Source organism: Oncorhynchus kisutch, linkage group LG29, assembly GCF_002021735.2.
Source record: "Oncorhynchus kisutch isolate 150728-3 linkage group LG29, Okis_V2, whole genome shotgun sequence".
NCBI classification, from domain to species: Eukaryota; Metazoa; Chordata; class Actinopteri; order Salmoniformes; family Salmonidae; genus Oncorhynchus; species Oncorhynchus kisutch.
In genome coordinates this window covers 30,279,634-30,293,050 of record NC_034202.2, presented here as the reverse complement: position 1 = coordinate 30,293,050, position 13,417 = coordinate 30,279,634, and the positions used below count along the sequence as shown (strand labels likewise).

General features: G+C 43.7%; 1 protein-coding gene across 4 annotated transcripts; it reads left to right on the top strand.

Annotated features, from left to right (window-relative positions):
• The first annotated feature begins 2,529 nt into the window (after positions 1–2,529).
• LOC109874442 (wiskott-Aldrich syndrome protein family member 3) lies at positions 2,530–11,944 on the top strand. 4 transcript variants are annotated; one of them, XM_031808690.1, is made up of 9 exons: positions 2,530–2,711; positions 4,174–4,331; positions 7,994–8,152; positions 8,320–8,473; positions 8,562–8,679; positions 9,500–9,681; positions 9,814–10,047; positions 10,161–10,465; positions 10,599–11,944. In XM_031808690.1, the coding sequence occupies exons 2-9, from the start codon at positions 4,199–4,201 to the stop codon at positions 10,754–10,756; spliced, it is 1,443 nt and encodes a 480-aa protein (XP_031664550.1). In that variant the 5' UTR covers positions 2,530–2,711; positions 4,174–4,198; the 3' UTR covers positions 10,757–11,944. The 4 variants fall into 4 exon arrangements, with proteins under 4 accessions (XP_031664550.1, XP_031664549.1, XP_020321933.1 ...); XM_031808689.1 differs by having other exon boundaries at positions 4,171–4,331; XM_020466344.2 differs by having other exon boundaries at positions 2,536–2,711; positions 7,994–8,128.
• Positions 11,945–13,417: the final 1,473 nt, after the last annotated feature.

The window sequence follows — 13,417 nt, the reverse complement described above, 5'->3', positions numbered from 1 at the left end:
CACTCGAAGAAGCCTACCCGATCGCTCGGAGCTGTCCACATGGTCCGGAAGCACACCGTTGCCTCGTTTTGCATCACATTCGAATTATAAAACTGTGAGGGGGGACAAAAATGCAATTCAGAATGTGGGGAGGACATGTCCCCCCCCCCGTCCCCCGTGAAAGTTGTGCCCCTGGCCTTTCTGCAGCCACAGCCTCGCAACAGGTGTGTTGAAACGTCTCATTTCTAGGAGGGGCGCTGTTCAACCGCCATGCTGCTGAAGTGGCGACCAATCCTGTGTTTTAGTTTGCACTGATTGCTTTGCTGACCATGGTGCTGAATGTTTGCGCGGCTAGTTGTATCTCGTGCCAACTTCTTTTACAATTGAAGTTATAACACCGTTTTTACATTTTTACTTCCCATTTTAAGAAACGTTTTTATCCATAATTCCATGTGTCCATCTGTAGCATCTATCTTCAGCAGTATCTTATTATGGAGACCATTTTAGGCCTAGGCAATCAGACAGAATCAGAATCATGTTTATTGTCCTAGAATAGGAAAATCTTAGCATAGCTCACAAATAACATGCACAACGCATATATAAACACAGCAGGAAACAAGCTATAGTCAGACATAAGTAGTAGCAGGAAGCTACCCATAGCAGGAAGCTGCATGGCATTGCTAATGAAGCAAACTTGACTACCACAAGAGAAACTGAAGGATAATTTGGGGGTAATGGTGGTATAGGCCTAGCTATAATAATCACAGAAAAACACTAAGTGATAAATGGAGAATACGTGTTATAGTGTCTGGGGTCTCAGTGTCATGAATAGCCTAATAGAGGCATTCGTGACTGGGAGTGTACATGGGAGCAGTGATAGCGATGTATGAAAACATTGGGATAAACAGTGGCATTGTCATTGAGGGTAAATACTGTATTATTGTTAATAGGGTTGAGCAACTGAAATTACAGGAGCACCAATATGTTACTCTGGCGTTTAGTTCTTATTAAGGCCCTTCCCTTGCATTAGATCATGCATTAGCGCACAGTGATCTACAGACCTCCAATAACGTCACAGCAGCAATAATCACTGTGTGTTTTAGAGTCAATTTATGCTTGATCTGAAAATGTGGTTGGAGGTGCTGCATGGATGGTGTGACGCAATTACTGAGCCTCCAGAGGCATGCGGAGGCCAAATTGAGCTCCTTACTGCATCGTCGTGTGCCGCCCAAATTTTGTAACAATGCGGAGGGCTCCGTATAGCTTCGCATTGACATGATTGGTTGATGGGTAGGTCAGGGCGGGAGGTCCTGTACTCACTTCCTTGACAACAGCTCTGCTCAACAGCGCTGCAATGCTCCGCGAAGCACAATAAGTATGAATGTCCTCACTTCTGCAGAGGCCGTTTCACCGTAAACCCTGCAAAGCCTATGCAGAAGTCAGAATGCCCATGCAGCGCCTTTAAGCTCCCAGACCTCCAACCCACTTCCACGGTCCAGATACCATCTGTCTGGATGGGCTAATCTGAAAGGGGATTCTATAAAACACACCAGTTCGATAAAGCTACAACCGAAAGTTACTTTTCGTAGCAGGTTGGGAGATCATTTTCGCTAACCCTTTCCCTAACCTTAACCGAATTCCCCTAACCTGCTACGTTAATTCTCCTAACCTTCTGCGTAACTTCTCCTAACCTGCTATGAAAAAGTAACTTCTGGTCATAGCTGTATCACCATAAGGTTGTACCTGGCTGCAGGGGCGCAATTTATAATTGGGGGGGGGGGGGGGACAAAAATGCAATAACAGAATTTGAGGGGGGTACATGTCCCCCCCCATCCCCAGTGGCTGGGACCAACGCTGCTATGGCCCCATGGTTCTTCTGATACACAGAATCCAGCTGGACTAGAGAGAAGGAGAAACCGAACAGGGACAGAGAAAGGCATCCTTAGGTAATCACTTACCTGTGTGCAATATGGAATTGCACTGGTTATATCAATTTGGTAGCAGGATAAGAGTTTAATAGACTATAACACTGATCATGCAATCTAAAAGATAAAAAATCTACCTTGTAATCACAAATTGTTATCTGACTGTGGAATTCCATCATCAAAAATCACAAAACTCACTAATCGTGACTATTGTTTTCTCATGTAGGCCTAGTTGAAATTAACTATTTGTAGAGCTGCCAGACAAAAATGCTTGAATGTGCCAAAAAACAAACTCATAGGCCTAAAAGTAAGAAAATAGATCGTTTGACAACGGGGCGTGACCGTTGTGGTGGTAGGATGCCCGCTGTTAGGTGGGGTCAAACGGTCACCCCCTGGTTGAATCCATTCTCTTTTGAAACAATTCATTGACAATCCGAAAGTGGTCATATCTTCGAAGACACATTTTTGAGTGTTTATTTATACATTTCAGAATAACTGGGCTAAACCAGTCACAAAGTCCTAATAATGCAATTTATGTAATGTAAGCTTGTGTTCTAAAATAGGGATTCTCGTCATCATCTCGAAAACGCACTCATGTCGCGCTGTCAAACTGCCCATGGTTGTCACGATGGATGCTTTTGGCGATCCTGATTGGACGACACAACTAAATCTGCTAATTAAATCTCTGAGCCTGGATGCTGATTTGTGCGGGAGATTGCTCCTCACAGAAAGAATCCTGGTGAGATGCGGGGACAGGATGGCAACTCTACCGGTGGACTGCAGCTGAATACTAAAAGGACACATTTGGTGAGCGTCCAGTCTTTATCATATATCTATATCTTCCCTCCTTTGTTATGTCTGTTTGTGTATTATATGTAGGCTATTACAATTAGGGTGCTGCTATTTAAAACCCTCGGTCACTCACGGGTCACAGACCACCGTTCTTCGGTAATAAACCGGTCCATCTGGAGTTGCAGGCACTTAATTGTTACAATCAAGATAAGGCATCACTCTAAAGTGGTTTGAAACAAACGGTGCGCTGTTCGCCCAGTTGAAACTGTTGTACTTATTGGCTCCTCTAATCACCTCAGAGCATGTGGTTGGGACTACCTTGCTATTCTTGCTTGCGTAATTGGTAAATCTGTAGGATGCTTTGGATTCATGGTTTGTTGATAAATGTGTGATCGAGGTTGCCTTGATGATCAGGCCCACAGGGCACAGACGTCAATTCAACGTCTATTCCACACGTTCGTTCAACGTGTAAAAGACGCTGTGTTTAAAAAAAAAATTGTATGGTGAGTTTAACATTGCTTAGGTTCCTCCCAGTCTTGCATGGCATGTGTCACCATTCATACTATGTTGCACAGCAAGGCCCCTAACTTTAACTGTAGCATAATCCTTACTTCAAATAAGACTCAATTATTTTTTTAACTGGGTTGTTCAAGCCCTGAATGCGGATTGGCTGACAGCTGTGATATCAGACTTTATACCATGGGTATGACAAAATATTTATTTTTACTGCTCTAATTACGTTGGTAACCAGTAATAGCAATAAGGCACCTCTGGGGTTTGTAATATATTACCAATATACCGCGTCTAAAGGCTGTACGTGTTGCATCATGCTAAGAATAGCTTTTAGCTGTGGAATATTGGCCATATACCCCCCCCATGCCATATTGCTGAAATATACTTCCCTTATATAAGCCAAATCATAATTTATAATAGCAAATCATCAAATTATTCAACAGTTGCATTAGTAAGCTTGCCTTGAGTGAAATATAAAACCTGTGTCTCTGTGGTAACACAGGCTTTAGCTCAGTTGACTATATAGCACAATATTGAAATAGCCCAGACTGGGTTTTGATACCGGTTGATACTTGTTTACAAAAAGCATAGTTTGAGCCTATAGTCACTCAGGGGGACCCCCTTGTGATGGAGTGCTATGTGTAAATGTATGTATTTTACTGCAGTTATTGGTCTGGAAAGAAGTATTGATTGGCTGTTTCAGGGTCCAATAGAATTAATTGCCTCTCTAAGGAATTTTCCATGAATGACATGAAAGGCTCTGGGATGAAGTAAAGAGTAGTTTGTTCCATGATAACTTGTATGTGCTCTGATGGTATTACATAAAGATGGATGGGATTTGGTTAGTAATGTAATCTGGAGAGGTTTGACTCGACTGCCTCTCTCACACACCATCTGGTCTGAATTGTCTGGCTGTGTCTAATGGAACATGGAGGTTATTGTCAGTGGCTATGTGTCCCAGCAGGTGGCGTGTGGTGTGGTGTGAGGAGATGCCCCTGGTCAAGAGGAGCATAGATCCCCGGCACCTCTGCCGCGGGGCGCTGCCCAAGGGGATTGGCAGTGAGCTGGAGTGCGTCACCAACAACAGTCTGTCTGCCATCATACGTCAGCTCAGCAGTCTAAGTAAGACACACCTTCCACACAGTCACCCCACCCCCCACCCCGTTATGTGCGATAAGTAATCACCTATCTTTTAACCAGATGTATGCATCTATGCCCCAGAATGGTGACCTAAACACCCTCATCCCTGTGTTACACTGGGAAACTGAACAATTTATGGAAATAAATTAACTTACTGCATTTAATGATTGGAATCGATATGGTAAAATACATGTTGATATTGACAGATGTGTGTGTCCGTTGTAGTGTGGGGAGGGATGGAGAGAATTTGAGGATGAGACATCTGGCCCAAATATATCCATATTACTGTGTGTCTGTGTGGGGTGGGATTGTATGAAGTCACCGGAGATTAGAGCTTACTGTAGAGCTTAGTTTCACAGAAGCAAATAAAGGAGGCAGGGACAGAGAGAGAGAGAGACAGATTTCACAATCACTTGCTCGTCTCACCGTTGTTTGACAAATCTCAATCAATTGGTTGGTTGTCTGGAAATCTCCATCATTAAATTGCCCCTGTCTGTTCAACTTTACCTCAACTTACGGTTGAAGTCAGAAGTTTACATACACCTTAGCCAAATACATTTAAACTCAGTTTTTCACAATTCCTGACATTTAATCCTCATACAAAATTCCCTGTCTTAGGTCAGTTAGGATCACAACTTTATTTTAAGAATGTGAAATGTCAGAATAATAGTAGAGAGAATGATTTATTTCAGCTTTTATTTCTTTCATCACATTCCCAGTGGGTCAGAAGTTTACATACACTCAATTAGTATTTGGTAGCATTGCCTTTAAATTGTTTAACTTGGGTCAAACGTATCAGGTGGCCTTCCACGAACTTCCCACAATAAGTTGGGTGAATTTTGGCCCATTCCTCCTGACAGAGCTGGTGTAACTGAGTCAGGTTTGTAGGCCTCTTTGCTCGCACACACTTTTTCAGTTTTGCCCACAAATTTTCTATGGGTTTGAGGTCAGGGCTTTGTGATGGCCACTCCAATACCTTGCCTTTGTTGTCTGTAAGCCATTTTGCCACAACTTTGGAAGTATGCTTGGGGTCATTGTTCATTTGGAAGACCCATTTGCGACCAAGCTTTAACTTCCTGACTGATGTCTTGAGATGTTGCTTCAATATATCCACCTAATTTTCCTCCTCATGAAGCCATCTATTTTGCAAAGTGCACCAGTCCCTCCTGCAGCAAAGCACCCCCACAACATGATGATGCCACCCCTGTGCTTCATAGTTGGGATAGTGTTCTTTGGCTTGCAAGCCTTCCCCTTTTTTCCTCCAAACATAACAATGGACATTATGGCCAAACAGTTCTATTTTTGTTTCATCAGACCAGAGGACATTTCTCCAAAAAGTACGATCTTTGTCCCCATGTGCAGTTGCAAACCATAGTCTGTCTTTTTTAATGGCTGTTTTGGAGCAGTGGCTTCTTCCTTGCTGAGCGGCCTTTCAGGTTATGTCGATATAGGACTCGTTTTACTGTGGATATGGATACATTTGTACCTGTTTCCTCCAGCATCTTCACAAGGTCCTTTGCTATTTTTCTGGGATTAACTTTCACTTTTCACACCAAAGTACGTTCACCTCTAGGAGACAGAAAGCGACTCCTTCCTGAGCGGTATAATGGCTGCGTGGTCCCATAGTGTTTATAATAGCGTACTATCGTGTCTTTGGCTATGCCGGATTAAGTGATATGACATGCTATTCTATAAAATAATTTATTCGTAATTAATATCACCTGATTGAGCTAATCATGTAAATTTAATTAACTAGAGTCGGGGCACCACAAAATAATATTTATAGAGCTGTTATCTTCTGAATAAACTCTTAAATACCTAGTAATATTTTACATCAATAGCAGTCAATATTAATCGTCATCTTAATTCAGTCTCATCTGAAAGTTGTAAATTCTTGGTTATCTGCACGAACCCTGGCTAACAAGTTGAATCAGCAATACAAAATTGGGTTTATTTATTTACTAAATACCTAACTAATCACACAGAAATACACATACACATAATTAAATCATAACTTGATTACAAATTATGTCATAAAGGAAAACGTCCCTAGCGGGCGGAACAGATATGACAGCTTGTTACACAAAAGAAAAGGGCTGAGTGAAAGAGCGGGAAGACTGAGGAACAAAGGGCGAAGCTGTGCTATCGTAAATACAGAATCTTATGCATTCTAAATTACCGCCCATTTGGAAAAGGAAAATGCAATAAATATTTACTCTGAGCTGCGCTTCGGTAGGTTGGTGGTAGATGGAAGGCCGTGTTGCCCAACCGAGTCCTTTGAAGAATGTCTCTGCTGGTAAATTGGATATGTTGTAGTAACATCGTTGTTGTGGGATACTCTGTCTGTTCCTTCCTAACCTGCGTTTGCAGCTGCTGTTGCTAACTCAACGGCTAGGAGTGATCACTTTTGTAGTGAATAAGAGTTCAAAGTTCATACCATTCGCAACCAAAGCTCACACTAATGTTGGCTTCGTTCTGTAGTTATTATCTGAACCATTCTGACATCGGACCATCGTCCTCACATCCTCGGAACAGGAGGTTATATTGTCGTCAAGGCTTTATATAGGAAGGGAGATGAGGGCGTGTTTGAAAAGTTTTATAGCCCATGTCCCTTCACAGGGGCGGGCCACTGATTGAGCAGAGCCCTACCTTATGAAAACCCAAATCTCACATTTTAGAAGCTAAAATCACATTTCATGCCATCACGAATAATTTCATATTCAAACATTTAAATTGAACAACAATTCCATGTGAATCCGATAACTCTGATGTATAGACTTTCCACTGTAGAGTTTGTCATCTTGATGAGAATGTCTCAGATGACAACCGAAATGACATCATATTCATTAAGTACCACCGCATATGTTCAATTGGTCGGATTACCAGAATATAGTTAATTTCCCCCCACCTTCTGATGTTCCCAGAATCTCTATGTTAACCAAGGGTTTTGCAAATGTAACATCAGTAGGGTAGAGAGAGGGAAAAAGGGGGGAAGAGGTATTTATGACTGTCATAAACCTACCCCCAGGCCAACGTCATGACAGTACTATTGTTTGTACAGATGAACGCGGTACTTTCAGGCGTTTGGAAATTGCTCCCAAGAATGAACCAGACTTGTAGAGGTCTACAACTTTTTTTTCTGAGGTCTTGGTTGATTTCCCCATGATGTCAAGCAAAGAGGCAGTGAGTTTGAAGGTAGGCATTGAAATACATCCACAGGTACACCTCCAATTGACTCAAATGAGGTAAATTAGCCTATCAGAAGCTTCTAAAGCAATGACATAATTTTATGGAATTTTCCGAGCTGTTTAAAGGCACAGTCAACTTAGTGTATGTAAACATCTGACCCACTGGAATTGTGATTAAGTGAAATAATCTGTCTGTAAATAATTTTTGGAAACATTACTTGTCATGCACAAAGTAGATGTCCTAACCAACTTGCCAAAACTAGAGTTTGTTAACAAGAAATTTGTGGAGTGGTTGAAAAACGAGTAATGAGTCCAACCTAAGTGTATGTAAACTTCCAACTTCAACTGTATCTCTTTGCTCTTTTCTGTGTAGTATGAAGTGCACTTCTCCAATCATCTTGTCTGACCAGTTGGACACAGTGAAAGTCTGTATTAATGACTCCTCTCTGTCCTCAGGTAAACATGCAGAGGACGTCTTTGGAGAGCTGTTTAGTGAGGCTAACACCTTTTACCTGCGTGCAAATGGTCTCCAAGACCGCATCGACCACTTGGCTGTCAAGGTCACTCAGCTGGATTCCACTGTGGAAGAGGGTCAGTTGGGGTCAGGGGATAAGGGTAAAAAAAAAATACATCTCTAATGTTGAATGAGAATAACCGACTCATTAGTTATCCTCCTTGTCTCTGGTTCTGCATGGCCCATAATCTATTTATTATTTTCTATCTCCGTATCTTCTAATTGCTTATCTTTCTATCAATCTCACATTCTCTGTTTTGATCTCCAGTCTCTCTGCAGGACATCAACATGAGGAAGGCATTTAAGAGTTCCACAGTCCAGGACCAGCAGGTGGTGTCCAATAGCAGCACGTCCAACCCTGTGGCAGAGATGTACAACACCAGCGACAAGCCTCCTCCTCTCAGCATCCTCTCTGCCTACAGGTTCACTGTGTGGATGCATCACATTCACCAAACAAGCTTTAACCTCAAGGTTGTGACGAATAGCTAACTAGTCTCTCTTTTGACACAGAGATGACCACACTGATGGGATGAAGTTCTACACAGACCCGTCCTACTTCTTTGACCTGTGGAGAGAGAAGATGCTGCAGGACACGGAGGACAAGAGGAAGGAGAGAAGAAGACAACGGGTGAGAGCCTCTTAATATCGCACTTTAAAAAGCCTGCTTCTGAACAGCTAATTTTCTGAGCAACTTGTGTATACAATATCCTGTAACTCCACACCTATTTGCAAAAGGACCCCTCTCTCTCTCTGTCTCTGTCTCTGTCTCTCTCTGTCTCTCTCTCTGCCTCTCTCTGCCTCACCTCTCTCTCTCTCTGCCCCTCTCTCTCTCTCTCTCTCTGCCTCTCTCTCTCTGTCTTTCTCTCTCTGTCTCTCTCTGTCTTTCTCTCTCTGCCTCTCTCTCTCTGTCTTTCTCTCTCTGCCTCTCTCTCTCTGTCTTTCTCTCTCTGCCTCTCTCTCTCTGTCTTTCTCTTTCTCTCTCTGTCTTTCTCTCTCTGTCTTTCTCTCTCTGCCTCTCTCTCTCTGTCTTTCTCTCTCTGTCTTTCTCTCTCTGCCTCTCTCTCTGTCTTTCTCTCTCTGCCTCTCTCTCTGTCTTTCTCTCTCTGCCTCTCTCTGTCTTTCTTTCTCTCTGTCTTTCTCTCTCTGTCTTTCTTTCTCTCTGTCTTTCTCTCTCTGCCCCTCTCTCTATATCTCTGTCTCTCTCTCTCTGTCTTTCTCTCTGTCTTTCTCTCTCTGCCTCTCTCTCTCTGCCTCTCTCTCTGTCTTTCTCTCTCTGCCTCTCTCTGTCTCTCTCTGTCTTTCTTTCTCTCTCTCTGTCTTTCTCTCTCTGCCCCTCTCTCTCTGCCTCTCTCTCTCTGTCTCTCTCTCTCTGTCTTTCTCTCTCTGCCTCTCTCTCTCTGCCCCTCTCTCTCTCTCTCTCTCTCTCTCTCTCTCTCTCTCTCTCTCAGGAGCAGAAGCGATGTGTTGACGGCACACTTCAGCGTGAGGTGAAGAAGGTTCGTAAAGCCCGAAACCGCCGTCACGAGTGGAACATGATGGCGTTCGACAAAGAGCTCCGCCCAGACCATCGCCACCCTCACTCTCTCCACCGGGGGGCGTCGTCTGAGGGCTCCCTCTCTCCGGAGAGTAGGTCAGTGGTTCCATCCCCTAATTAGGACTATATTCATCTCTCCTGAGCAAAGGATTCCTTCAGTTTGTTTTCCAAATGGCATAGTAAAATGTTATCAGGGTAAAGAGTTAATTATGACTTTTTGTTGTCTAGATATGATCTGCCAGACTACCCAACTGTTCCAGGCCTTCCCCATGCTACATCCAACCACACCCTGGCTCACCCTTACCAGCCTGCAGACATCCATGAGTCTGTAGAGCATGAGTACCACAGCATCGGAGTCGGCTACAGAGACGGGACTCTCAACCGCCCACACCACCCCAACCCTCTGCATCACTCCACTGAGAGAATGAATGGCACTATAACGCTTCCACCTGCAGACTACAGGTATTGTTACTGTAACAATAAGAAATCTGTAATATAGATCAGTGAATCTGATTTGTTTATACTAATTGTTACCTCAAATGAAGTTCTAAAACTGAAAATCTTATTTTTCTCAGTATAATGGAGTACTATGCCAGTTCTGGACCATCACCTCCTCCTCCCCCAGCCCCTCTTATCCCATCTGCACAGACAGCATTTGGCTCTCCAATGGTGTCCCCCACCCCCCTTACTGGATACTCAGCATTGGGGGACAATAGCCTATCTCCCCCAGGACCCCGTATGATTCCACCTCCCCCAGGTCCTCCACCACCACCAGTCCCTCCCGCTCCCCCCCAAGTGGCAGGACTCGGTGATTGGAAGCGACAGGACACCCAGCCTGTCACTGGTACTCGAAGTGACCTTCTGTCAGCTATTCGCATGGGTAAGTTTAGCTGTACTTAGATGTTTACCATTCTTCTGGAGACAGCAGAGGTAAAAAAATATATACAAAGTATTTGCACAGAAGTTCATGTTTAGACTGTGTGAATGTGTCTGTGTGGGTTTGTGTTGCTCAGGTATCCAGCTGAAGAAGGGGCAGGAGCAGCAGGAGCAGCAGGCCAAGCGGGAGCCTGTGGGGAACGACGTGGCCACTATCCTGTCCCGACGCATCGCAGTGGACTACAGCGACTCAGAGGACGACTCCGAACTGGAGGACAACGACTGGTCAGACTGACCCTTACACCGGCCCCACACGGTGACCAAATACCATGGACACACCTCTGCTCCAGCCCAACTGTCCCACAAAGGATATGATGTGCTACAGATTCATTATGAGAGTCTCATATGCAGTATGCGGTCAGGGACACTGTTTTTACAGACCAATGACCATATTATGGTTCATAGTGATTAGTGGGCATAGGCTGAGGACCCAGTTTTATTTTAGTTTTAGCCATTTTGTCCAGTAGGTGAATGGACTTAAAATTAAGGCAAATTGGTTTCCTGATTAACTGAGATTCAGCTGAAATCACTCAAAGGTATGTGGACCAAATAACCATGTGGTGAATTCCCCCTTTTTCCTACTGTACCTACAGAGCTGCCTGAGCTCTTTTCCTACTGTACCTACAGAGCTGTCTGAGCTCTTTTCCTACTGTACCTACAGAGCTGTCTGAGCTCTTTTCCTACTGTACCTACAGAGCTGTCTGAGCTCTTTTCTTACTGTACCTACAGAGCTGTCTGAGCTCTTTTCCTACTGTACCTACAGAGCTGTCTAAGCTCTTTTCCTACTGTACCTACAGGGCTGTCTGAGCTCTTTTCCTACTGTACCTACAGAGCTGTCTGAGCTCTTTTCCTACTGTACCTACAGAGCTGTCTGAGCTCTTTTCTTACTGTACCTACAGAGCTGTCTTAGCTCTTTTCCTACTGTACCTACAGAGCTGTCTAAGCTCTTTTCCTACTGTACCTACAGAGCTGTCTGAGCTCTTTTCCTACTGTACCTACAGAGCTGTCTGAGCTCTTTTCTTACTGTACCTACAGAGCTGTCTGAGCTCTTTTCCTACTGTACCTACAGAGCTGTCTAAGCTCTTTTCCTACTGTACCTACAGAGCTGTCTGAGCTCTTTTCCTACTGTACCTACAGAGCTGTCTGAGCTCTTTTCCTACTGTACCTACAGAGCTGTCTGAGCTCTTTTACTCAGACACCAACATGATCATTTAGTCTAAATAAATCACCAACACTTTACTCTCAATGTCACTAATCATAATTGTTTTATTTTAATCTGAATTTGTTATCTTTTGCTTTTTCCCATGTCTGTGCCACGTCCTATGTAAATGTGTACACTCCTGATGCATAAGACAATTACAGTGTAGGCTCTAATTGTCTTATGCCCTTAAATGTTAACGTCAATAAAATTCTAGCATACTTAGCTGATCTTCATGTGACTTCTCATCACCTCTGAACTGTCTCTTAGTCGACCATTAGAAAGATGAGGTTCTCTCTGTAGCATATGAGACCGTCTCTGAACAAACATTCCAGCTCGACCGTGTTTAAAATGGGATGGAGTATAACCAATGACACAAATTAGAAACTGCTTGTCAATGGAAACATCTTCCTCGTCAAATGTGTTCTAGAGATGCATTTGAGATGATATGCAAGTCAGCAAGCTGACCCGAGTGGCACTGTGCTCACGTTTAATGCACCTTATACTGAACAAAAATATAAACAACAAATGTTACAGTTTATATATGGCAATTTAAATTAATTAATTAGGCCCTAATCTATGGATTTCACATGACTGGGAATACAGATATGCATCAGTTGGTCACAGATACCTTAAACAAGGTAGGGGTGTGGATCTGAAAACCAGGCAGCATCTGGTGTGACCACCCTTTGCCTCATGCAGCTTAACATCTCCTTTGCATAGAGTTGATCAGGCTGCTGATTGTGGCCTGTTGTCCCACTCTTCTTCAATGGCTGTGCGACGTTATGCTGGATATTTGCAGGAACTGGAACATGCTGTCATATGTGGATCCAGAGCATCCCACACATGCTCAATGGGTAACATGTCTGATGAAAATGGAAATACTGGGACATTTTCAGATTCCAGGATTTGTGTACAGATCCTTGTGACATGGGGCTGTGCATTATCATGCTGAAACATGAGGTGATGGCGGCGGATGAATGGCACGACAATGGGCCTCAGGATCTCATCACTCTGTGCATTCAAATTGCCATAGATAAAATGTAATTGTGTTTGTTGTCCACAGCTTATGCTTGCCCATACCATAACCCCACCATGGGACACTGTTCACAACGACATCAACAAACCACTCGCCATACATGCCATCTGGCTGGTACAGTTCAAAGTGGGATTCATCCAGCATGCCAGTGGCCATCAAAAGGTGAGCATTTGCCCACTAAAGTTGTTTACGATGCAGAACTGCAGTCAGGTGGAGACCCTGGTGAAGATGACGAGCACGCAGATGAGCTTTCCTGAGACTGTTTCTGAGAGTTATTCGGTAGTGGAAACCCACAGTTTCATTAGCAGCCCGGGTTGCTGGTCTCAGATGATCCCACAGGTGAAGAAGTCGGATGTGGAGGTCCTGGGCTGGTGTGGTTACGTGCAGTCTGAGGTTGTGAGGCTGGTTTGACGTACTGCCAAATTCTCTAAAACAATATTGAAGGCGACATATGGTAGAGAAATTCTAATTATTTGGCAACAGCTCTGGTGGACATTCCTGCAGTCAGCATGCCAATTGCACTATCCCTCAAAACTTGAGACATCTGCAGCATTGTGTGATAAAACTTCACATTTAAGAGTTGCCTTTTATTGTTCCTAGCACAAAGTGCACCTGTATAACGATCAGGCTGTTTTAATCAGCTTCTTGATATGCCACAC

What these genes read in the sequence shown, in the direction of transcription:
- LOC109874442 (XM_031808690.1), top strand. Translation starts at nt 4,199, where the DNA reads ATGCCCCTGGTCAAGAGGAGCATAGATCCCCGGCACCTCTGCCGCGGG. An exon ending in AGCATCCTCTCTGCCTACAG is followed by an intron (nt 8,474 to 8,561) that starts GTTCACTGTGTG and finishes CTTTTGACACAG; the next exon opens with AGATGACCACACTGATGGGA. An exon ending in TCCCTCTCTCCGGAGAGTAG is followed by an intron (nt 9,682 to 9,813) that starts GTCAGTGGTTCC and finishes TTTGTTGTCTAG; the next exon opens with ATATGATCTGCCAGACTACC.